The following is a 27,649-nucleotide window of genomic DNA, read 5'->3' on the forward strand; positions in this document are numbered from 1 at the left end:
TTTGCTCAAAGACTGGAAACCACAGATATGCGAGTTGAGGAAAATTAGGGAAGTGATCAAATGGCATATGATGTTAAAAGTGATTATATTAGGGAGAAATTAGACATAGAATTAAAGAATGTATGAGCAGAGCTAATCTATGCTTGTACAGAATGGCAGGAAAAAGACCAAGAGAAAGAAGTAAGTGTCTTAAAGGGCTAAACATAAGATTTGATGGTATTGGAGGCCTGGCAGATAACTGATTAATTTGGAGGAAATTTGTTGATAAGAAGTTGGCAATGATGTAAACATTTATGTAATACTTTCATAATATCCTGTATTCCCCCATGAGGTATTCCCCCATATATATCAGGAATATGATAATGATAAACTGAAGACACCAGCTCAAAGTTTCTAGAATTATGTAACTTGACAATAACATGAAAAACATTCATTACCCTTGGGAGTGGTTGCATCCTTTCTGGCTAACAATCCTTCAAATCTGCAGTCAAAAAAATTAGTTTCCCACTGCAATCAGATAATTGGTAAATTACTGTAATATGTTACTTATGGAAAACTTTGGGAGTAATTAACTGTAATTCAACTACAGTAATCCTAATTTATGCTCATGCACAGACCCACTGAGTGGGTCTGTGTATGACTGTGTGGAAGGATTTGAAACAGAAATCCTATGGAATAGGTTGGTTAATCCTTATTCCAGGATTGTCTTATGTCTGTAGATGTGTGTGTTCACAGGGCCGGTTTGCCTGTTCTGAGGGATGAAATATCTGAGTTTCTAGGTGAAAACAACCCTCTATCTCTGTATGAGATTGGCTAACCCATCTTTAGTCAAAAGAGAGACCAGATATGGGTTCCTCATGTCATGGACAGGAATCAAACCCAGGTTCGATTCCCATCCTACAGTAATATATATGATAAATGATAATATGCTGTTAATGGTAAATTTTGGATATAACAACAGTACTACTTGTTAATGAAGCAACCATATAATTCTGTGAAATTAATGATTCATCAACATTTTTTTTATTTATGAAGTTTTTACCTGCTTGCAAATTAAATTAAACTAGCCAAGAAATTATATTCATCAAAGCAACAAAGTTCGTGTGTGAAGTACATTCACAACTAGGCTACTTGTATGTGGAGTCTAAATGACTTCACATTAATTGTCTTTGTATCTGATAATGCAAGGTGCACACCCTTTTACACTTGTATGATTTTATGCATTATGAGGATGGCCAATACTGTGACCTATTTCGACCTCTATTGCAGTCTCATCACTGGGAGCCAGATCCAGTAGAGATACCAAGGTTGAATTAATGCATAGGTTAGTTTCCCATATAGATGTAGTGCAACTTGGTTTGCTTATACTTGGATAAAGATGAAACAAGAATATAATTTCTTGGCAAGTTTAATTTAATTTGCAACCAAGTGAACAAAACTTCCTACAACTATCTCTAATCCAGAAAAGTTAAATAATAAGGCGATATGCTTTTCACTACTTTCATATGAGAAATATATGAACTTTGCATTAATTTAATGTTGGTATCGCTTCTGGGTCTGATTCCCACTTCGAAATTTCAGCAAAATAAGTACTTAGTTTTCTTTTTTTTGTTTTTCACTTTGATATTTTAATTTTATTTTACTTACTCCAAGGTGATCCCCCACTATAGCACCGGATTAGCCACTTCCTCTAGACCTACCTGGAGTATACCAAGTCCCTTGTTGCAAACTTTTCTACTACAGCCAAACAGGCAGGACAGCTAATATCAGGATATCTGAACATAAGAGCTATATCTGGTTCCACCAATTCAGCCACTCAGGACTTGCTGACCATGCTTTGGACACCTGCCACAAAATATGTTGGAAGAAAGCCACTTTACTACACCGCAGCAAGTATAAATATGAGAGATTATTCCTGGAATCAGCCTTAGCTCTAAAAAATCTCCCCAAACCTCAATAAATTTGGATGCATGAGACTACCCCGAATATGGGAAGCCTACATTCTAAGAACATCAGCCCAACAGCCAAGACAACCAAATTTAGCCCACAAGGGAGGCACCTTTAGGACTCTAGGACCAACTTCAGTTGTTTTCTTCAGCCATATTTATTTTAGTGTTAGTGTCTGTGTGCACATATCATTATTTTAATGTTCCCTGAAGATGGCAAAGTAACATCACCGAAATGTAGGAAGTATTAATTAAATTTTTTAAATTAATATTCTAGTATATGTTTTCTTTCCCTAATATCTGACAGTGATGTGTAGAGTGAATTTGATGGATGAAAGGACTTATATGTCTCACAGACTACATTTACATGGTTTTGGAGTTATATGTTTGAAGAAAGTGTTGTTTATTGAATTTGGAAGAACAACACCAGGGAAACTAGAGATATTAGGGAGAATGCAATCAAGCATCTATACAGAAATTATTATGCAATTTCACACATTTCCAATTTTAATGGTTTTTATGTTGAGCCCATACACAAGAAGTTTGTTAATAAACCTACAGTACGTTAGCCATGTAAGGGTAGTGGGATGGGAAACACATCAGGGGATGAATGTTCCACAATACAGCAGTAGCAGGGATGAAGGAGGAGGAAAAGAAACTTGTTCTGTGGGTTTCAAAGTGTACTGTGAAAGGATGTTAGACAGCATATGCATGCTGTTCATATGTTTTATATGTTCTAATGTACTTAGTACTGATTGTGGGAGATTATTGATGCTATTTCAGATGAACATTTGCCATGGAAATATTTATAGAATACACATAATACAGAAACCAAATGCCTGTGCAAAAAGTGGGAGGAGTGAGTTCATAAGAGATGTGTTATTAATCAATCATCATTTTTTAGTTTCTTTTCACCAGGGAACCAGGGCGAACAGCGAAAAGTCAGCTACTGGAACAAATCTGAAAACAAACCCCAACTCAACATCACCAGAGTTAAAGATCGGTACTATCAACTTAAGAAGACTGAATGGCAAAGAAATGGAGCTAGCTGAGGAATTAGATAAGTACCAGATCGACATAATAGGGGTGACTGAAACACAAATGACCAAAACTGGTGAGATCTTTCTGAGCAATAAATACAAAATGTTGTATTCAGGCAATGACAATCAAGGAAAAGAAGGAGTAGCCATAGTATTCAACACAAAATATGAGGCTAATCTTCTTGAATGGCAGTCAGTCTCAAGTAGAGTAATGTGGGCAAATATGAGAATGGGGAACTGGACAATGAGACTTATTTGTGCCTATGGTCCCACAGAAGGTTCTACTAAGGTAGAAGTGGAGGAATTTTTTGACGCTTTAGAAAAAGCAACTGACACAATGCAAAAGGAAAAGTTGGTCCTTGTTGGGGATCTAAATAGCAGAGCAGGAAATGATTGTGAGACATACAAAAATATTTTGGGAAAATTTGGAGAAAAGAGCAAAGCTAATAATAATGGCAAATATCTGTTGGATTTCTGCTCAGGACATGGATTGGTTATTACTAACACCATGTTCCAACATAAAAATGTGCACAAATTCACATGGAGAGAAGAGGCTAGGAATAAGAAAAGTCTCATTGACTATGTTATTGTTGATAGTGATGTTTTCTCCCTGGTGCAGGACACCAGAGTGTACAGAGGATTTGAAATTGGAAGTGATCACTATTTAGTCTTGAGCAAGATAAAATTGAATTTCATATTGAAAAGAATAACATGTAAGAAAGTTTTAAAGCAAATAAAAGTTGAGCAGCTCTCAGATGTGAACTGTAGACTAAAATACACAAGGATTATTGAAGGAAAAATGAAAGAGTTTGAGAACAGGAATCAAACCTTGGAGATTCAGCGGCAAACTCTGAAGAAAACATTGATTGATTCTGCCAGAGAGGCATGTGATAAGGTTGTGTGCAAGGATAAAAAATTCAGAACTCCCTGGTGGACACAGGAAGTTAAAGAGGAAGTGAAGGAAAAGAAGAAAGCATATCAACAGTTCCTGCAAATAAGTCAGCTTTTACTCTTACAGAATACAGAGACAAATGTACGAAAGCTAAACATTGTGTAAAACTAGCTAAACAAATGTCATGGGAAGACTTTGGCAAGAATATAGAAAATAAATATCAAGAAGGTGGCAAAATATTCTGGAGGTTATTGAAGAAGCTTAGGAATTGAAGAAAGAGTGCTGTAAAAGTAGTTAGAGATGATAAAGGTGACATGAAAACGGTAGAAAAAGATATCCTTGAAGTATGGAGTAATTCATTTAGCAGTTTTTCAAAGTAATTACTCCATACTTCAAGGATATCTTTTTCTACCGTTTTCATGTCAGCACAGTGATAAAAAAACACTTACCAGGCATGCAGTCAGGAATACATATCCATACTTGAAGTAGAAAAAGCCATCAAAGGCTTGAAATGTGGAAAGGCAGCAGGAGTAGATGATATTCGACCAGAAATACTGAAGTATGGTGGTATAAAAGTCTTACAGTGGCTGCACTACATTGTTCAGAAAACCTGGACAGAGGGACGAATTCCCGATGATTGGAGTAGAGCTCTCATAGTACCCATATATAAAAAGGGAAATAAAACTGAATGTGAGAATTACAGAGGTATTTCCCTACTGAGTATTTCTGGCAAGATCTATGCAAGTATACTTGAGAAACGTTTGAGAAGAATTGTGGAAGAAAAGCTTGGTGAAGAACAAGCTGGATTCAGGCCAAATAGAGGCTGTCAGGATCAGATCTTCACTTTATGACAAATAGTCGAGAAAGCATGGGAATATAACAAAGATCTGTATTTAAGTTTTGTCGATTTGGAAAAGGCATATGACACGGTGCCTAGAGAGAAGCTATTCAATATGCTGCAGTTATATGGTGTCAATGGGGCATTATATCAAGCAATACTTAGTCTTTATTTGAGTTGTAAGTCAGCAGTTAGAATTGAAGGAAGTACAGGAAGATGGTTTAATGTTAAATCTGGTGTGAGACAAGGATGTACATTATCCCCTCTGTTATTCATTATCTATATGGATCACATTATGAAGGAAACTGGTATTAAACCTAATATCAAAATTGGAGATGTTAATGTCAGCTCTTTGCTTTATGCGGACGATGTTATACTTCTAAATAAATCCGCTACAAGTCTGCAAGATTCTCTGACTACATTCAGTTGCTGTTGTAATAGATATGGTATGAAGGTCAGCAATAAAAAGACAAAGACAATAAAAATAGGCAGAATCATTGAAAATGTCAACGAATGGAGAACCTGTGGAACAAGTAAAACATTTCAGCTACTTAGGCGCGATTTTTACTGAAGATGGTAAATTAAATATAGAAATAGACAACAGAATCAGCAAAGCTGGTATGGTGGGAAGTCAATTGAATATATTCATATGGAATAAGAGAGAAATTAGTCGGAACACTAATTATACAAGACAGTGTTCAAACCAGTTTTAACTTATGAATCTGAGAGCTGGGTCAGAAGTAAAACGCTTGACCAAAGACTAGCGACTGCCGATATGAGAGTCCTGAGAAAGATTAGAGGCGTAAACAGATGGCATCAATGGCATATTAAAAATGAGGATATTAGGAAAGAACTTGGCATTATCAGCATCCAGGAATGCATTAGCAGTGCTAATCTCAGGTGGTATGGTCACTTAAATAGAATGGGAGAGGAAAGATTAGCAAAATAAGTGTTCTCTGCCAGGTTGGCAGGAAAACGACCCAGAGGAAGACCAAGATATAGGTGGATTGATACGGTACAAAGTGCCTTAGACGATAGAAATATAAGATCTGATAATGTTGGAGTCTTGAGAAGTAACAGACTGATTTGGAGGAAAATTGTAGATAGGAAGTTAGTAATGATGTAATTTTTTCATGTAGTACTGTCATATCCTGTACACCCCTTGAGGATACATGGCAGGAATTTGATGATGATGATGATATTAATCAATCTAATTGCCCTCCCCTCTGTATTGAGTCAAGCTTTTAGAGGAAGCTCTTAGGGGCCCCACTCCAAATCTGAGAGCAGTATTCAATAGCTGGGCAGATTTGTGATTTGTATAAGTTAACAGTTGCTCAGAAGTGAAGTAACATCTTGAGCAAAAGAGAAATCCTAGTTTTTTGGAAATCTGAGAATGTAATGATTGTGATGTGTTATTATGGTAGACTTTAACTATGGGGACATAGATTGAAGGGAAGAAAGGGAAAATGGCAAAATGAAAGTAGAATTTATACAGTTGCTAAGTGATAATTATCTCAGCATAGCTGCCTGCCACTGGGCACATCCATAGGTGGTGGGATAGTGGAATGGTCTCTAGATATGAAAGTTAGCTACAACATAATCAGAGGTCTCTTTAATGAATAAGCAGGTATGGATCAACAGTGATAGTCACTACCAGAGTGTGGAGGAAACAGAGTTGGAAGCGCTGCTCAACTTAAAACCTCACAAAAACTCTAACAGGACTATGTCATGAAGAGTCAGTGACACCATAAAAGCACTTGTCCAAGTTGTGAGCAGCAGCACTACCAGTACTTAGATTGTTGCTGAAGAAGAATAATTCGGCAAGCTCAAGAAAAATGTAGATAGGGCATGGAAATCTTTAATGGCTACGTCACTGCAAGGTGGAAGAAATGGGAACCCACCACCTTATTTTCTCAAGACTGCATAGCATGGAAGCTGAACTAAAGGATTACATAGGGAAACCAGCTTCCCTGAGAATTGGAGGGCTGTCCCTAGCAGGAGAGGAAATCATTGCTGGGCCTCTCAGGCCATCAGCCAGCAAAACCATTAAAAATGTATGCTTGGAATGCAAGATCTGTGAAGCAATGTGAAAAACTAGAAAACTTATAGTTGAAAATGAGACGATTAAACAATGACATTCTTGGAGTTAGTGAGGTAAGATGGCTAGACAGCAGAGATTTCTGGAGTAGAGATTAAGAATGATTTACCCAGGTTCACCAAATGACATAGCAGGTGTTGGATTTTTGGTGAATAAGAAATTAGAACATAAGATTAAAGCCATTTGGGGATATAATAAAAAAAAAAAATCCTTATTAAGATTCAAGTAGAACCAAGAGACCTGGCCCTTATACAGATATATGTATATATATAGCCTGACCACAGATGAGAGATCCCTCAACACTTCTGCGCATGGCAGAAAAAGACGAATTCATTCCGATAATAGGATAATTAGTGTGTTTCGTGGGATGGTGTTTATTATTACATGTCAGAAAATTAGCTTTTCTTTTATGAAAATTCTAGTTTTTAAAGTGGTAACTATTTTGCTTGCATAATAGTGGAAAATTTTACATATGAAGCACATGATTTCTTGTTGGTGATGAATTCATACATCACCTTATTCATTTTTTCCCTTCAACATGAATTGACTCTTCTTGGCACTGTGCCAGCTAGGGTTCTCGAACTGTGGGCAAGACTATATGTGCCAACGACAGGATACCACGATGAGGAAATAGAAGTACAGGGCAATCAAAATTAAAGCATCTCTGTTTAAGGCCTTCTGGAGCACCACCAAGTGATCCAAATGCTGCAAAACTTTGCAGGAATACATTGTGTGTCATGCAGAAGAAATATCTGAGGAGAAAAAAAGTAGTTCCAAAATTCACCACTAGGGACATTGTGTGATGTACCAAATGTAGATATTGTAATTTGTGTGTGTGTGTGTGTGTAAGAAGGAGAAAAGCGACACAAACAACACATTTTGATTCAATTCCATTATGCATCCACCAGCTGTACTGTTCAATGTGCTGCCCTTCCCTGGAAAATGATGGTGAGTAGTGGAGTATCTCATGGTTCTGTACTAGGGCCACTACTCTTTAATTTGTATATCAACGATATATGGAAATATTTAGGGGGGGGGGGTATTCAGCTGTTTTCTCATGATGCTAAAGTGGGAGAGCAATAGTTGATAAAGATGATGTAGATATTTAATTAAACTGCACAGCAATTTAATTAAATTGGTATTTTGGGCAAAGGATGATAATTGCAAAATGTATTATGCACTACAATTTGAAAAAGTTTCAAATGATGTATCATATATCATACTGATGGTACTGGATTTCAGGAAATCGATAATGTTTGAGACACTTGGGGATAATGGCAGAAAGAGATTAGAAGTTCAGAGTGCATATAGCAGAAGTTGGTAAAATAGCTCAAAGGATTACTTGGATGTTGAAAAAACACTAAGAGGTATAGATAAGAAAGTTATTACCGTAGATGTCGGCATATAAGATGACTCTTGAATACTACAGAAAACCCCTCGAAATCATGGGTTGTCTTATATGGCGGGTATATAAAAGGGAAGCTTAATTTCTTGGATGAGCATTTAGGTAGTTACAATACATCGTTATATAGGAGAATTGGCAGTGTTTATAAACAAATCAGATGAATTTTTTTTTTTTTACATAAATTTATTTAAAATATTACAACAGTCTTAAAAAAACAAATAATAATTATTAACCTCAATTTTTATGTTAATTTTCTTCATCTATTGAAAATAGTTCTTCAGATTCATTGTTTAAATGATCATCATATGGATCCCAGTTCGAATTCGATGAATTAATTTCGTTTTCATCGTCATCAGTGTCCCACAACAAATCATCTTTACCATCCATAAGATTAGAGATACCATACTTTTTAAATGATTTTATTGTGGTCTCTACTTTTACTTTATTCCATGCTTTGATTACAAAATTGCACAACATATCAAGTGATGCAGCGCACATAGGTCCACCGTTTGTAAATGATTTTTCACCAGTCAACATCCAATTATTCCACTCTTCTTGCATGTGATCTTTAAAATATCTTCTTTCTTCCTCCCTCCATTTTCTTACCATCTTCTTGGTTATGTCAAACTTTCTTGCAGCAGCAAGAAAGTAATCTTCGAACTTCATGCTTTCTTCGTTTTGTTGCTGGTTCCATGATTATTATAACAATTTTAATAATCCTAAAATTTAAAAAAATGCAAAATTAATAATTAATTAAAATTGGGGTTAATCACTTAATTAGGGTAATTTGCATAAATACTAAATCTATGCTATGCAAAAAAAAAAAAAAATGGATATAGATATAAAAATAACGGATATTACAACAATACCTAATATTGCATTAATACAAGGGGGAGGGTCATCTTATACAACCGACATAAGCTTAAAATCTAAAAACCTAAAATTTAGGCCTCGTCTTATACGCCGACATATATGGTATTCCTCTTTGACGCCATGATTTAGGATCTTGACTACTGTGCACAGATTTGATCACCTGGGTTTCTTGGGATCCTGGAACTGGTAGAGAAAATTCAGAGACAAGTGACTAAGGTGATAACAGGTTTGTGGAATGCTCCCTACAAGGATAGATTGAAGGTTTCTGGGTTATAGAGTTTAGTTGATGGACAGAAAAGAGGAGACATGATTGAAACTTTTAAGATATTAAGGGGTTTTTATAAAATTGATGTTAAGAAAACTTCAGTATATGACAAATAGTCAGAGAACTAGGAACCATCCATGAAAGTTGTGTAAGATTGTTGTTAGAAGGATTGTGCTGACCAATTTTTTTTGCCTGGAAAATGGTTAATGAGTGGAATGGATTGCTATAATTAGTTGGAAGTTCCCTGACTGTGAATGAGTTTAAGGAGGGGTATGGCAGTTCTTGTGTGTATAATAGTTAGTTTTGGTCTATTATAGACAATGAGTCTCTGGACTCCATAGAATAATAATTATTATTATTCTAGGCCTATGATGAACATAGTTTTACTTTTTCACCTCAATGAAGGTAAAAATTGGTCTGGATATTGGTGTTTCCCATCATGCATTGCATTAGCACTTTGCATTATGGAATACAAAGGCAGTTAACATGAAGTCATTTTGCCTCTATATACAAGTAGTCCAGTTGAATGTACATGTTCAAACTTTGTTTCTTACACTTGGATAAAGGATAAAACAAGAATATAATTTTTTGGCAAGTTTAATCTCTTTAGTTAATTAAAATTTCTTTACATTCTTATTTAACTTTATCAAATTGATCAGTTATTTTATCTTCTGTTTCCTTGTTTACCTTACACGCTTATTATAAAAAATATAAAGTATATAAAGAAAATATATCATGACATTTTATAATTTTTTTTTCTCATTATTTTATACTTTATTATATTTTTAAGGCTTCAAGGAAAGCAGTGTCATCACACAACTGGGACTACAGATGGCAAAGAGTTCCAAAAAGATGTATGTATTTCTCTTTATTAAAAAAAGCTGAAAATAAAATAATACTGACCACTTTCTGATAGTTCAGTTTTTTTTTTATTTTATTTTTTTATTTGCTCTAAACGACAGAAGAGGAAATGAAGGAAATCAAAATAATATACAGAATTTTTCTCTCACTCCTTTATGGCTTATGCAAATTTGGTATTTTGTTTCCCATTTCTTGTTCTCTGCATGAACATTTTAGTGATGGCTAATAAATAATAAAGAATTACTTGACCTCCCCCTTCCAAAAAAAAAAAAAAGAGAAGAGTTGATATTTATATATAGCCAGTATGTTAAAGTTGATTGAATTACATATTTTCATTAACATTTAAAAAGATAGTGACAGGCCAGATTAAATGATCACATAACCTACTTCACAGCTAAGGCTGTGAGTTCAAATTGCCCTGTGGCATGTTTTCTTGTGATTTACTTTATGGGGGTAGATGATTTTCATTGCTAAAGATGTAATCACCACCATGCTTATTAGAAGCCTGAAATGGTTTAAAAAACATTCAGTGTTTGGTCTTAGAGCAGTATTTCTGGTTCATCTTATTCTTATTCCACCATCATACTATAGGTTAACACTCTTTTGTTTAGGGAAACTATCATAAATGGAAAATATGATTACTAAATATAGAAAAAAGATGAAAACCCAGGTAGTACAGGAGAAGGTCTGCACATGTGTGATTGGTCTGCAGTACTGGCAGTCCCCGAGTTATGGGCGAGATACATTCTTGAAATCTTTAGGTCGGATTTGTATGTAATTTGGATCGTGATGAACAGCGCATATATGATAATAATAATATAATGGCTCATATGTGGCAATATTAATACAGTGTAATACTTCAATAATAATAATAATATCCCTGTACTATAATAATAAGTTACAGAAACTAGTGTTTCTCTTTCTTTTAATTGAAACAAACAGACAGAAGGTAGGCTAACATTAATCGGAAGATAATGATGGAAATAGTGCTGGAAGGAATGGAGTGTGTGCTGGAGAATCAGGATTTGATTCTGTTGCTGGAGGAGGGGAGCTTATCACGGAAGTGAGTTCTTGAAAAAGTTATCTAGGATGGTTTACATAGTCGTTTTCTTTTTTTCATCATAAATGGACTTGTAGCAGCTGATGGTCTCACTAACTGCACGGTAAATCTTTGTAAACCACTCAATATGAGGATCTTGCTCCTCAAGCTTAGCAAATCCTGCTTCTGCTAATTATTTTGTGGTAAACTTCCTTTGCTCTGGATCTTATGATTGTTCATGTTCTCGTATTTCTATCAGCTGCTCCTTTATCTCCATAAGGCCTTCATTAGTTAATTCTTGTGAATGGGGCTCTAGTAAGTCAATGGCATAATTTTCATCAATGGCCAATTACAGTGCATTGCCACTATCCACCACAGCTTTTCTGGCTACGGCAATGTCTTATTCTCTTAAGCCATAAAAATCATCACAGAATTAAGGGCACAGTTCCCAAGGAAACTAGTTCCTGAATTGTTAATTATCCTCATGGAGAGCCTTTGGAGCCCGTTTGTAAATATGGAACGCCGTAAGTTGGGTCGTCTGTAACCCGGGGACCGCCTGTATTTTATGGATTTTTGAGGCTGTATTGCTTAAATAGCAGAATGTTTTAAGACTGAAAGCCCACATTCTCTATGCTTCTTTGATAGTTGAAGAAATTCTTTTTTAACTTCTTGGTATCAGCTGGACCAAAAAAATCTCTCAGGCTTACTATATAATTGCTTTTCTTCAGCCTCTGTGATGTCTGTAATGTTTATTGTTTATTACATACAAATGAGCAGGGAAGAATATGGTTTTGAGTACTATAGCTTTAGAAGAAAAGGAAAGTGACTTATTTCCCAGTCTTCTATAGTTTTGATGTTCTTATATACATCAGATGCCAAGAAATTATATTCTTAGTTTCATCCTATATATCCGAGTATAAAGAAACAAAGTTTGTTCATGAAGTAATTTTATGACTAGGCTACTTGTATAAAGAGACTGATGACTTCACATCAATTGCCTTAGTATCCCATAATGCAATGCACAAAGAATGATACCAAGAATATCATTTCTTGGCATCTTTATTTTATAGTATAACCAAGTGAAAAAAAAAAAAAAAAAAAAAAAAAACTTTCAACATCTATCTTTAATCCAGAGTATTTTAGTAATAAGGTGTGACACCTTTTGCCTACTTGTATGTGGAAATATAACTTCTGCATTACTTTAACCTTGGTGTCACTTCTGAGTCTTGGTATTGGCCCTTCCCATAATGCCTAGCATTATATATATATATATATATATATATATATATATATATACCATATTTTTTGGAGACTATAAGATGCACCCCAAATTTATGAGACAATTTTTAGAAAAAAATATATTATTATATAAAAATATTCACAAACCTTACATTTCATTTATTATTACCATAACTTGTACCAGCAGCATTCAGTTCATCTTCACTTGTCTCGTTACTGTCACTTTTCATATTATTTTCTGAACTATTGTTAGCACTCTCTTCAAAAACTAAGTCATCTTCAGTATCATCCATTGCATTACTTATGTCACATTTTTTAAAAGACTTAATGATCGTCTCATCCATTCAAAACTGCATACGCTTGCCCACTAACTACTATTGACTCCAGTAAAGTTTTCGTATGTAAATTGGGGATTCCCACATATGCAGTAAGACATGTATTTCGCTTGCTTCTAAAACATGGGAATCCAAGACTTACCCAGTATCACCTACCTTCAAACCATAAGACATGCCCCAATTCTAAGTCGATTTCTGTATGTAAAAAGGTGCATCTTATGGTCTGAAAAATACGGTATCCATTAGGATATATGCATTGCATTATGGGCTACTAAGGCATTTGATGTGAAGTTATTTCACATGCAAACTTTGTTTGCTTACCAAAGATAGAGAATGAAACTTGGTATCTTTAATTTATAGCCAACAAGTGCATTTGTCCTGAAACTAAATTTGTAACACATGCTAAATACATGGACTTCACATTGACAGTCTCCTTAAATGGACCAAGTGCATTGAATACCTTCAAAAAAACTTTGCATTAGTGCAGCCAAATTGTTTCAAATAAACAATGGGATGGCAATTAACTCCGAGAAAATTATTTACCATAGCATCTGTGAAGTAGAACTAAGATACAGCATAACAGTTGATGTAAACACTGCAAACAGTCACCTGTCCAAATTAGAATTGTTGCACAAAAGAATAATTTCCATAGTGCTTTGGAGGACCAATACACCCAAAATCCTGTTTAATGGCCTAAAATGAGGTTTTAAGCTTATCATACTTGAATAATGATTACAATAAACATAGAGACACATACCACATAACAAGGCCTACCACTACTCTCTACACTACCATGCACTTCACTGCCAGGAAAATCTATGAGAGAGCATCTAATACCTACTCTAATCAAGAATCTTCCACACAAGAATTATGGAAGTTGATAATTTAACTGATTATCTGTACATTTTTTAAGACCAACTATTTTAAAAAATTGCTCACCAGGATGAAATAATTTAGTTACTGATTTGAAACATTTTACAGAGTTATTTTTAATGAAATTACCTTGATGGACCTGTGTTTCACTGAGGATTTCTCCATGAGTGCAGGTCACAAAGATGCCTGCAACGATCTCGATCTTGAGCCTCTCTCTTCCATGTTATACCCATAGATTTCGTTAGTGGATCTTCCCATCTTCTAGGTGGTCTTCCTGCTTTTCTCTTTATTCTTGGTTGCCAGTTGAGTATTTTATATGTCCATCTGTTATCCCCGAGTCTGGCTATGTGACCTGCCCATCTCATCTTGCTTTCATATACTGCAGTTACCACATCTTTTATGCCTGATCTCTTTCTTAGTTCCGTGTTTCTAACATGTTCCATTTTGCTGATGTTACAAATCCTGTGCTCTACACGCTGAGTTATTCTGACAGTTTCTTCTTCTTTTCTTGTCGTGTTCCATGTTTCTGATCCATATGTGAGTGATGGAAGAATGCAACTATTAAATAGTTTTACCTTCACAGAGATGTCAAGATTTGGATCAGTAAGTATTTATAGTCTGTTGAATGATAGTTGCAGCTTTCTTTCTTTTTGCTAGTTCTTCAGATAAATCATTATTCATATTTATTGTATGTCCTAAGTAATTGTAGGAGTCAACCCTTTCTATAGGATGCCATCAATACATAGGTGACTGTCACTTGTGTAGATGTTTTTGATCCATTTTATTTTTTTTCTAGATTCATTTCTAAGCCTATCTTACTGCTGTTTGTGTATATTTTTTCACCCATTTCTTCTAGGTCTTTTGGGTTGTGGGATATCAGTACTAGATCATCGGCAAACATAAAGATTTGTAGTTTTTCACCATCTATGCTTATTCCTCCGTTTAGGTCTATTTTTTTCAGAATGTATTCTAAAGTGCTGGTAAATCGATTTGGGGAGATTACATCACCTTGACGGACCCCTGTCTTTATATCTATAGTTATAGGTTGATCAAATAGGGTTATTTGTATGGTCTGATTTTTGTTCATTTCTTTTATCATGTGGATGTAAGTAGGATCCACATTTATTTCCAGTAAGGCACTGATGACTGCATTGTGTTCTATGGTATCAAATGCTTTTTTAAAATTAATAAAGAGGAAACATAAAGGGATTCGGTATTCTCTGCATTTTTCTGTTAGTTGTGAAATGACCTGGATATGATCTATTGTGGAGAAGTCTCTACTGGAGTTGTCTTTGAGAGAGTTTTGGATTCTGCACAGTATTACTCTGTTCATGATTTTATATATGTGAGAGAGTAGATAGATTGGACGATAGTTTTTTGTCTTCCTTGTTCCCTTTTTTGAATAGAAGTATGGTTTTTGAGCTCTTCCATTCCTCTGGAATCTTTCTTTCTTTGAAGTACCACGTGAATCTGACAGCCAACGCTTTGAAAATAATTGGTCCACCTTGTTGGATTTCTTCAGCCTTAACATGATCAAGTCCTGAGGCTTTACCTTTACTCATTTTCTTAAGGGCATGTTCTATTTCTTCTGGAAGTACATCTGGTATATTGCTTGGTTTTGGAATGATAGGTTCTGAAACTTGGCACTTAGTTGCATAGAGGTCATTATAAAAATTCTGCACAATTTCTTCTATCCTTTTTATATTAGTATGTTTTTCTCCATTTTGATCCTGTAAAGCAGATGGAATTGACTGTTTAAAATTTAAGTCTCTATTTTTTTTTTCAGGCTGGTTTTTGCCTGTACTGCTTCTCTTAGTTTCTGTATCCTGAAAGCTTTGTAATCTTCTGGAATTCTTTTCCTTAGTAACTTACAAATAATTTTGTATTCTAGAAAATTTTCTTCAGATTTCTTCAGTTCTTTTCTCTTTTTCAGTAGTTCCATAGTTTGAGGTGAGAGTCATTCTCTTTTCTTTTGTTTCACAGGAATTCCTGATTTTTTCTTGCACTCATTGAATTTATTAATAAAGTCGATATAGTCATCATTTATGTAACAGTTCTTGATAGTCCATTCCGTCTCTTCTATGTACTTCCTGAACTTGTGGTAGCCTATTTGTTTAGGTTGTCTTTTGTGGTTTGATGTTGGCCTGATATGTTGTTCTTTTTTGTAGTCTATTCTTATAATGGCTCTGAGGAGTCTGTGGTCAGAATCTATATTGAAGTATGTTTCGCCTATTGTATCAACATTTTGTACCAGTCTTTTACAGTCTGTTAAAATGTAGTCAATTTCATTTTTTGTGTCACCATTCAGTGATTGCCAAGTCCATCTTCTTCCTGGGCATTTGTTGAAAAAAGTGTTCATGATAAAGAGTTGTTCAGCTGCAGCAAATTCAGCTAATCTCTCTCTCCTCTTCTATTTCTTTCTCCCAGGCCATGTGGTCCTATAAACTTTTCGTTTTCTTTTCCACATCCTATTTTGGCATTAAAGTCACCACCAACGGATGTGTATGTTGACTTGTAATTTAATGCCTCTTCAAGATTCATGTAAAAATTTTCTATTTCTTGATTATCTGCTACAGATGTTGGAGCATAGTAGGATATTAATTTTATTGTTATATTGTTCTCTATTCCAATTACGAGTACACTTATTCTTTCAGATATGATGTTATAAGAAAGGATCGACTTGGTGAGCTTAGATTTAACAAGGAAGCCCACTCCGCCTTGTTTGCCATTGTTTGAGGATGCTCCGAGGAGTATCTGTGAGCCATTGTACCATCTTGCTGTTAGTTCTTTGATTAATAAATCTATTCTGTAGTCTCTTACCAAAGTTCGAGTATTGAACTTTGCTAAGAGACTACAGATTCTTAAAAATATCTATGAAACAGGCCGCCTCTTAAATCTATGAAAACGGCAATCGGTACTTTGTACCGATTGCCGTTTTCATAGATTTAAGAGGTGGCCTGTTTTCATCTGCAAGATTCTTAGTACCCCTGGCCTCACTTGGTGCCTTACCGCCACTGTAGAAAGGTGAGTGTGGGCCGCGCAGGACTCGGGGCCTTTTCTGTTGTTGTAGTGGCATCTCTGCTGTGGTCGCATATACACTTCTCCTGACCAGGGTTCTGAAGTGTTCGCCAGAACCTTGGTCAGGAGAATGACATACTACGCTATATTTCCATGTATACTATGTTCCAAATTTACTGCCAAAATTTGTCATCTGCTAATTACATAGCATTTTGCTGATCATATCTCATGCCACCTTTACAATTGTTTTCCTTACTTTTTTATTTTAAAGTTTTTTTCCCAACCTTTAATCATTAATAAAAGAATTAATGAACAAAAAATGGAAGTGTGAAAAAGATTTGAAAAATTGGAAGAAAAACTTGAAATAATAAAGAAAAATGAACAAGGCAAGTCCAGAGAAAAGAACAATAGGACAAGAACACAAAATGGGTGAATCAACTATATGAGCAATTTTTAGCAAAACTGCTGAATACAAAGAGAAAGGTAAGGCTGCTTCAAGTTCAAGTTCATCATGCATGCAGACTACTCAGAATTATAATGATTGAATTAGTGAGACTTCTGTCTACATGGATCGAAGATTGTAACCAAAAACCGATCTCACTCTGCATTGCCCTTATTAAATCAAAAGCATTAAGTAGTCTCTTTGCAACCTTGAAAGAAAAGGATATCAATGATGGAAAGGAAGAATTCCATGCTAGTGCTTGGGTGGTTTGAGCATTTCAAAAAAAAGAAATAGCCTACATAATGTTTGAATCACAAGCAAAGCTGCAAGTGCAGATAAGGAGGTGGCTGCAAATTATTCAGAGATATTGAAGAAAATTATGGAAGAAGGGGGCTGTTGTGACCAACAAATATTTAATTTCGATGAAACGAGCCTTTTTTAGAAGTGAATGCCTTCCAAGACTTTTCTGGCCAAATCAAAGAAATTTCAGCCTGGCTATAAAGTTACAAAGGAAAGAATGGCTCTTCTATTAGGTGATCGAAAGTTAAAACCTATGGTAGTTTATAGGGCACAGAATTTTCCCCTCAAAGGCATTAATCCCTCCCCGTTATTTGGAGGTCTAGCAAGAAAGCATGGATCACTAAAGCTTTATTCAAAAGATGGTTCACAAGTTATTTTTGCCCAACAGTTGAGAATTTTTGCAAATGATCTTGAGTTTAAAGCTTTGCTTATTTTAGACAATGCACCTGGTCATCCTACTTCCCTTGATTCATTGTGTAAGAACATTAAAGTGATATTTTTACCACCAAATACAACTTCTCTCTTGCAACCTATGGATCAGGGGATTATTGCACCCTTTAAGGCATAATACCTGAGAAGAACATTTAAACAGCAACCAGAGAGAATTCTATGACATTAGCAGAATTCTGGAAGAAATTTAATGTTAAATCTGCTATTGAAAATATGCATCAATCTTGGAATGAAATTACTGCTAGCAATATATGAGCTATTTGAAGCAATTACGTGCATTATTGTGGCCTTCTTCGACCTTATTTTGTGGCATGTATCCAGAGCATGGTCTTCAAGACCAGAGTGGCTATACTGGTGAAAACGGATGTACTCCTTGTGTTCTGAAATTCTGATAATCGCTGTCCTGTCTGTCTGTTTGGCTAAAGTACCAGGTCCTACATAGACCTACCTACCTAGTGTATACCAGGTCCCTTACAGCTTAGCTGCAAGGGACCTGGTATACACCAGGTAGGTCTAGGTTAAGTGGTTGGTCTTTAGTGGAGCAGATAAGGGATGCCAATTTTCTATATGGTCTGTAACAAGAGGTCAAGTCATGTTTTTTTAAGATTTTGGTAATTTTTTCCGAGGTGCCTCGGATGTAGGGAGTGGTGATGGATTTGGAGTAATCCTTGTTGTGAAGTGGGGGGGGGGGGGTTGTGGATTACTGGTTTAAAAATTTTTTTGATTTGGGGGGGGGGGGTAGCCATTGGCTGAGAAAGTGTTGAGGATGTGATTTACTTCAGTGGTTAGGGCATTGTCATTAGAACAGATTAGTTTAGCCCTGTTGTATAGTGTCTTAACTCCATATTGTTGTTGGGGGGGGGGGGGGGTTGTTGGTGAATGTATGCCTGTATGGGTGGGTTTTCTATAAACAGAAAAAACCAAGGTTCCATCAGGCTGCCGGGTGACTAGTGTAGAAAGGGAGGCTGTTGTTTTCCTCTTTTTCCAGGGTGAACTTGATTCTGGGGGTGTTGGTTGTTTAAGTGTGTTAAGAAGGAGAGGGGTGTATTCAGAGCCATGTGGCCAAATAGCGAATACATCATGAACGTAGCAAAGCCATATGGTTGGTTTTTGTGGGGCAGAGTTTAAGGCTTTCTCTTTAAAAGTCTCCATAAAGAAGTTGGCCAAGAGTGGTGAGAGTGGTGAACCCATGGCTGTCCCCTCTATTTGTTTGTAGAATTTTCCCTGCCAAACGGAATAGCCTGAGTTCATTGTGAACTGAAATAGGGCTGAGATATCAGGAGGAAATTTAGCTTGGATTAGCTCTAAGGTTTCATTGAGTGGGACATTTGTGAATAAGGAGGAGACGTCAAAACTGACCATTATGTCAGTAGTAATGTTGGAGAGTGTAAGGTTTTCTATGCTGGCTTTGAAGTGGGCTGAGTTTTTTTATGTGTGATGGTGTGTTGCCAGTATAGTGTGTGAGCGCTTTGGCCAAATTTTTAGCTAATTTGAATGTGGGGGGAATCAATGCCATCCACTATGGGACGTAATGGCACATTATCTTTATGTATTTTTGGGAGTCCATATAAATGGGGGGGGGTAGAGTTAAACGCTTTTAATTTGTCAATAACTTCTACAGGCCAAGAAGTGACCTTCTTAGCCAGTAGAAGTATAGTGTGTTAGCCTATGGAGTTTTCTAATTTGTGAGTTGATGGGATTGTATTCAGTGGGGAGGTAAGTAGCCCGATCTAATAATAGAGCATTAAGCTTACCTGTGTAGTCCATTTGGTTGAGTACTACAGTGGCGTTTCCCTTATCCGCTTTGGTGATTACTATTTCTTTGTTTTTCTTCATTTCCTGCAGAGCTTTATATTCACTGTTGGATATGTTGGTTTTTGGTGGTCTTGCTTTGGTGAGAAACAAGCTACATCCAGTCTAATATTGTTAGCGATGTGATTCAGAAGGTGGCAGATCCCACGTTCAATCTGAATCATTATATCCTCAGCTGGTATTTTTCTGGGAGTAATGGCAAAGTTGTGGCCACATGAAAGAGCGATGAGTGCTGCAGGCTTCAAAATGACTGAAGAAAGGTTGACTACAGTGTTGGTTGGAAGTTCTGGTTCGGAGGTCAAGTTCTTTTTTAACTTCTCAAATTTCTTGATATGTCGACCCCCTATTTTTTCAAATTCTTTATCTGCCGCAGTGCACAAGATGTCATATAAAATTGACCAAAGCTCATGATTTAACTTATTAGAAAGCTCTTCTTCAAGCGCTCGAATAGCTTTGTTTGCATCAGCTAAGAGAACCCACGTGGCAGCAATTTGTTCCTGTAGCAAAGCATAGCTGGCGCGGTTATAAATTCGCCACTCTTCACCAAGGTGGTTGGAAATGGTCTTCTACACTTGGTACCATTGATGTGATCACACCAGCATCAACATAGTCTTGAAATGAGGAAGACTCATCCATCACATACCAGTTGTTGGGCTATGACATATCTTCTTCTTCCTCCTGTAGTTGTTCCTCCTCTTCCACAAATGTAACTCCTGCCTTCTGGAAACAGTTGGATATGGTTTCAGGAGTAACATGCAACCAATCTTTGGCCCCATAATGCATGGCATCGAGGATTGATATGGTCATTTGTTTTGGATCCATACCATTATCATGCATAAACACAGCTTTTTCAACAAGCGTTTTTCTATATTTCCATTTAAATGCATGGATGATACCCAGATCTAATGACTAAAGCTCACTTGTACAATTAGGGGGAAAGAACACTAATGTTTCTGGACTGCAGGTCTTCAGGGTGTGCAAGTAGTAGTAGTAGTATTTTACTGTGATTTGCCCCAATTTTAGCATCCAGAGCATGCATGATGGATGTTGAAGATGCTGTTGGCATCATATTGAGTAGGCAGATTTTCATGTTCTTAAAACACCTTGGCTTTTTAAATTTACCAATTACCAGTGGAGGTAATTTTTCTGATCCATCAGCATTGACCATGAGCAAAACAGTTACCCTCTGCTTGCTGAGTTTTCCACAGTGACACTTCTCTCCTTTAAAACACAATGTTTTACTTGGCAGAATGTTATATAAAAGAGCTCAGTTTCATCAACATCGAAAATATTTTTCGGTTCATAGTCTTTAGTTCGTGTTTCCACTGTTTTTCAGTTTCCCTTGATTATACACAATATTCACTGACAAGTCTTGAAACAATCAATCTGTCCATTTGACGCATTAAAACCATTAATCCCCAACCTCGCAGCAAATTCAAGGGCTTTTGCTCGGAGTATAGTACTATCTACTGGAATATCCAACGCTCTCTTAGAAACAGACCACTCTGCCACAAGTTTATCCAATTCATCGTATGTCGATGTCCGGATATATTTTCGTTTTTTTGACATAGTGCCAGATTGCTTTGCATTGAGTTCAGTGCTTGACCTGTGTTTTACTATCATTTTCAAAGTGGACACGGAGAGTCCAAGATCTTTTGCTAATTGCACACATGTTCTGGCATTCTAATCTACGCATCACAGAATTGCCATCTTTTCGTCTACCGAAATACATTTTCTGTCTTTTTTCTCCATGTTACTAACATGGATCATCCACCACCACAACTTGAAAGCAACTATCACACGCTAAATTACATAGCAGAAATTCTGCAATATACCATGTGCTTCTGAATTGTGACTATGAACACTAACAATGCAAGCTAGTGAAGCAACATTTCAAACTGTGGTTTATTCACTGATATCTAATATTCACGAGTAACAACTGTTACTTGGTAGAAGTGTGAATGTGATTTCACAGTTTGTGTATGATCTTGTTCATGATTTCAATACAGCACTGTGAATGTGAAATCACATCATAACACGTTACGGGTGCCACGAGCTATTGACAGTTTAAAATTACTGATATGAAAACTTCATAGTATCAATTCATACTGTGATTGAAAAATCACAGCATCACTTATCACTACATCACTGCTGCAAGTATGCAAGTCACCGTGATGGCAGAAATGAAACTACAACTGAAAGCAACACTATCTGGGAACAGAAATGCGCAGATTTCCACAGAAATCAATTTGAATGAGAGGAAATTGATTTGAAAATCAGTATTGCCACCTGTGAAAAAACCAAAAATCATGGGAAATAACATCAAGTTGTTAATGGTGTAACGGGACCAACAGTAAATGGAGTAAATTGCAGAACGTAAAAACGGGGTTTTACTGTATATTATCATTTTCATATTTCACATTATCATATGTGTGATATGATATATATTATATTATTTACAGCTCATATAATATCTGTATTGTATTAAAAAGTAAGTGTGTATATATCCATCAAAAAAATAAATAAAAAATCTTTTCTGAATTGAATGTGAATTGTATCGATACTTTATCAAACTTTAAAAATATATATATACAAGGGTGGTCTGAAAGTTTCTCAGCCTCGACCATCACTAGCAGAAAGATTTTTTTTTTCTTTCTAAGTTGGTACATCTATCATAAGCATCCATGTGAAATTGCAAGTCATTCTATCAAGTAGTTTGTTTTATACAGCTGTCTGAAGCAAAAGTGTTGTCTGTATCCCTTGAAATTGATAAAATTGAGTATCATGTGGTTATAAAATTCGAGAACTTTTCAGACCACCCACGTGTGTGTGTGTGTGTATAAACTGAAACAGGTAATCATGTAATCTACATAATTTTAAACTATTACTGTGATTGCCTAATAATAATGCTTGATTTGCACACTGCAAAGTATGATATGATTTGGAATCTGAGCTGAACTGAATGTGAGAAATTGTAGTATTATTCCTAAATTGTATAGTACAAGAGCGGTCTGAAAAGTTCTCGGCCTAACAATGAAAAAATGAATTTATAATAATTTTTATTTTTCAACATAATCTCCCTTAAGATTAATACATTTATTCTAGCGATGCTCTAGTGTCATTATCCCGTCTCTGTAGTGGTTCTCAGTAAGATCTGCAAAATACCCCTCTACAGCTGCAATTACCTCTTGATTCGAAGAGTTTTAGTTTTGGGAAGAGATAGAAGTCAGAGTAAGCCAAATCTGGGGAATAAGGTGGATGTTCCAACAATTCATAGTGCAGATCCCTTAATTTTTCCATTGCTAAAACACCTTTGTGGGCAGGTGCATTGTCCTGATGAAAGGTGATTTTTTTCTTCTGCAAACCGGGTCTTTTCTCAGAAAATTTTTCATCTAGTCTGGTTAAAAGATCGGAATAATATTTCCCAGTTATTGTTTTACCCTTTTCAAGATAATTAATAAACAAAATGCCTTTAGCATCCCAAAACACTGACGCCATGACCTTTCCTGCTGATGGAGCCGACTCCGTTGTCTTTGGCGCTGAACAACTGGCTTCTATCCACTGTTTTGACTGCTGTTTGCATTCTGGTGTGTAATGGTGAATCCAAATCTCATCCATAGTAATAAATTGATGCACAAAATCAGTTTTATTTCTCTTACACTCCAAGCACTGTTCAGAGGTTTCATTCCAGTGCGTTTTTGATGTGCTGTGAGGAAGCACAGCACCCATCTTGCGCAAAGCATTTTCATTTGCAATTCTTCATGCAAAATATATCCTACACGTTCTTTTGAAATGCCCGTTCTCAGCAACAATTTCATGCACTTTGACTCGCCGGTCATCCAATACCATATCGCTCACTTGATAAATGATTTCTGGTGTTGTTACATTTTTTGGACATCCTTCAAGGCTGGTATGGCTACTTTTAAACTCGGCAGTCAATTTCTTAATTGTCGAAAATGAAGGAGAAAGTAGAAGAGTGCCCATAAACTTTTATGAACTTCGAATGGATTTTTTTTGGCGTTAAACCTTCATTTACAAAAATTTTATAACTGTACGATACTCAGTTTTATCCATTTCAAGGGATACAGACAATACTTTTGCTTCAGAAAGTTGTATAAAATAGACTACTCGATAGAATGACTTGCAATTTCACATGATTGTCTATGATAGATATACCAACTCAGAGGAAAAAATCTTGCGGATAGTGTTGCCCTCTATGGTCGAGGCTGAGACCTTTTCAGACCACCCTTTGTATGTTTATGTAATATATTTGACACAATGAATATGTTTAAAGAATGTTTTCATGACCTTTCCTTTTTCAAAAATATAGCGATGTTAAACAATTATCAATTGCATTTTAATTTTTTAAAAAATAACATTCTTTAATTTTTAAAAAAAAGACGAGAATGAATTTCTTGTTAGGTATAATTTTAAAATAATCCTGTACATATAAGTTTGAATTTCTTGTTATAGGGAGAGATGTTATTTTCTGTTTATTATTATTATTTATTCTTTCTTAGCGTTCATATTTATGGTAAGAAAGCAAGAGGAGACACATCATTGACATAAAAAAGCTATAGTGTACTATATATATATATACAAGTAGTGTATGTATGGTACATCCCATATATAGGCATCTATAATATATACAAATAATCTAATTATGAAGATATTTCACATACACTGTTGTTTGTGTTTTTGTAAAATAGGGACAAAAACAAGAAATAATATCATGTAAATATAATTTAAAATATTCCTATGCAGTTCAAGTTTTATTTATGGGGAGAGAAGTTATTTTTAGAATTTTTATTATTTATTCTTTCTGACAGTGCATACTTACCGTAAGAAAGTATCAGGGGATACATCTTTAATGACATACAGAGGCCATAGTGTGTTACAGACATTAGTTAGGTGTCACTTTTCTCCTAATTTCACTACAGGCCAACGCTTTATTTATACAGGTTGTGCTCAAGGACGTGTTATTAGTAAGTAAATATTTCTGTTTTTGTTTATATGTAATTTCCTTATATATATATATATATTCTGAAAGAATTATTGAAAAATTCCTTCTTAATCCTCCTAGTCATCACACAGAAGAAATAAATACATTTAAAGGCAATATATCTATTCCTTACATAAGTTCAGTTTTACAAAAATTAGCCAAGGTTCTAAGAAAAAGAACTTAGTTCACTTCAAAAAATCCACTCCTTAACCCCTTAACATACAAAGACGTCTGTGACACGTCTTTTGTTTATTGCACCAAAATTGATTTTGAATTTTGGTTTCACGTATAAATACAACCGAATATAGACGCAAGACAATCTTGTGCCTATTTCCTTTCAGCCAAGAAAAGTTGCCAACGGCATGTATCGGCTATTTCGTTTGCGTTTGCACAAATTCGTCATTATTTTTCAAATAACGATGAATTTGATCCAGCAAATCACTCTCGCCCAAAAAATTGGCAGAAAAACGACCGCTTTCTGATTTTTAATTGGTATGTTAAGGGGTTAATAAGCCATCCAAAACCTTGTCATCATCATCTTAAATATCCTGGTGTGTACAAAATATGGTGTGATTGTGATATTCCTTATTTTGGCCAGATGGAATCTATTGAATTGTGTATGGAGGAACACATGAGGGACATTGCTTACAAGAGACAGCGAGCCAGTGCCTTATCAAGCCATATTCTTTTCTCGGCTGATCCTAATGATGAAAACCCAAGTCATACAGTCTGCTGGGACAGATCTACCAACATCTTTCGTTGCCATGATGATTTGGAGAGAAAAATTGTAGAATCTATGGAAATCATCCTCAACCCTGAACATCTAAATAATAACTTGAGCTACGACCTCTCAGATAGTCATTCAGCTGTGATCATATACTGGCGTTCACTTGATGCTGCAAGCACGCACTCTCCCAACAATGCGACAAACAAAAGAACAGCTTTAAATACAACTACAACGTTTTCATGCTAATTATGTATAGAGACTCTGTGTTGTTCATAGTTTTTTAACCTTCAGTGTTTAGTGTTTTTTCTTTTCTTTTATAATGCCACCTGATGAAGGCTGTTATAAGCCAAAACTAGTCGTGTTTTACTATTACCCCCCCCCCCCTTTTTTTTTTGTTCCATCCATTTATGTTTATATTTTTTAATTTTTTCTATTACTAGTTCTTGGTTTAATTCTTTCATAATTTCTTCGTTTCTTTTGTGATTAAATAGGGTATACTTTGCAGTTTTTCTCATAAACTTCATTTCTGCTGTTATTAATCTTTGTCTTTTTGTTTGATTGTCCAGATTTCACTTCCATACAATAACACTGGTAGGGCTAATGTATTGTATACTTTTAGTCTGGTTTGGTTTAAATATAGAGTTAATTACACCTGTTATTTTTAATTATTTTGCAATTTTTAGGTTTATATCTTGTTCATTTTCATATGTGATCATGCATCCTAAGTAGTTAAATGAATGAATTTACCTATTCTAAGATCTTATCTATTACTATTTTAGTTCTTACTGGATCTTGTCCATTAAGGGCCATGGTTTTTGATTTTTCTGTTGATATTATCATACCATAATCTTTGGCGATCTCATTTAGATCTAAAATGGCTTTCTATAAGTTATCTTCAGAATTTGTAATTATTATTTGGTCGTTGGCAAAAAGAAGAGTGTTTAAATTCACAGTAGGAGAGTGTTTAATACCTTGCTGGAAATTTTTATTCCACTTTATTATTTCATTCAGGTAAATATTAAAAAGAGTTGCTGACAGGGGACATCCCTGTTCGAACCCATGGTTTATCTCTCTCGTTTATGATAGCTCATGATTTAATCTTATTTGTATTTGATTGTTTTCATATATACTTATGATAGCTTTTAGGATATTATTTGGTATTTGTCTTTCTTTTAATATGTTAAATAAAATGCTTATTTTAACTTTGTCAAATGCTTTTTCAAAGTCAATAAATGCAATATGTGTTTCTAAATTGTATTCTCTTCTTTTCTCTATTATTAATTTTATGCAAAAGGCCGGGTCTATACATGATCGTCCTTTTCTAAATGCATTCTGTACTTCTAAAATAAAGTTTTTGGAATATTTCATTAGTTTGCTATTTAAGATTCTGCTATATAGTTTGTAACAGGAATTTAGTATACTGATACCTCTATAGTTTTTAGGGTCATCTCTATTACATTTTTTAAAGATAGGAATCATAATTGCTTTTTTCCATTCTATTGGGGGATACCAGTTGAATAAATTTTATTTGAAAATAAGTCTTTCTTTAAATCTAGTTCCTGCATATTTATATAGTTCTGAACCTAGTTTATCTTCTCCAGGTGATTTTCCATTTCTTGTTTCTTTCAGGCTGATTTCTAATTCTTCTTTAGTTATTTCATTTTCATTTTCGTTAATTGTTTGCCAATTGTCTTTTTTAAAATATTTCTCTGTCCACAATTCTGTGTAGTAATTTAGAAATTCTTCTAATTTAAATTCAGTGTTTAATTTAAGTATAAAGAGCTAATAAGCTTCATTTTGGCAATGAAAACATTACTTAAATTAAGGGGATATTAAATCCTGCATAGTTTTAAAACCGAATAAGAAACTCAAAGATCGGAATCAGAGAGTTTCTTGCCGAATATAGTAAACTATAAAGTATCGGCGACACTAGCATTAGCCAATGCAAGTGATCCTAGTACGTAGTACAATACCGGGCAACTCGTTGCAAAGGTGGAGGGAGTTCAGATCGCTATTCTTAGGTATTTTCCATAATGTAAAAACACATTTCCTAGGAAATGTGTTTTTAAAAACACATTTATGTAAAAACACATTTCCTAGGAAATGTGTTTTTACATTATGGAAAATACCTAAGAATAGCGATCTGAACTCCCTCCACCTTTGCAACGAGTTGCCCGGTATTGTACTACGTACT

The 27,649-nt window shown here is 35.3% G+C and overlaps 1 protein-coding gene across 2 annotated transcripts in view; it reads left to right on the top strand.

Moving 5' to 3' along the window:
* LOC150096603 (DDB1- and CUL4-associated factor 11) overlaps positions 1 to 27,649 on the top strand; it is a 346,061-nt gene that overhangs the window by 296,636 nt on the left and 21,776 nt on the right. For both annotated transcript variants that reach the window (XM_090408033.1, XM_090408034.1), the window contains 2 exons: positions 10,148 to 10,211; positions 24,556 to 24,711. In XM_090408033.1, coding sequence (XP_090264159.1) covers positions 10,148 to 10,211; positions 24,556 to 24,711 — 220 coding nt within the window. The remainder of the gene's footprint in view (positions 1 to 10,147; positions 10,212 to 24,555; positions 24,712 to 27,649) is intronic.

This window comes from Typopeltis vanoorti, chromosome 18 (assembly GCF_054136105.1).
Source record: "Typopeltis vanoorti isolate ZY-2024b chromosome 18, IOZ_Tvanoo_1.0, whole genome shotgun sequence".
Classification (NCBI taxonomy): Eukaryota; Metazoa; Arthropoda; class Arachnida; order Uropygi; family Thelyphonidae; genus Typopeltis; species Typopeltis vanoorti.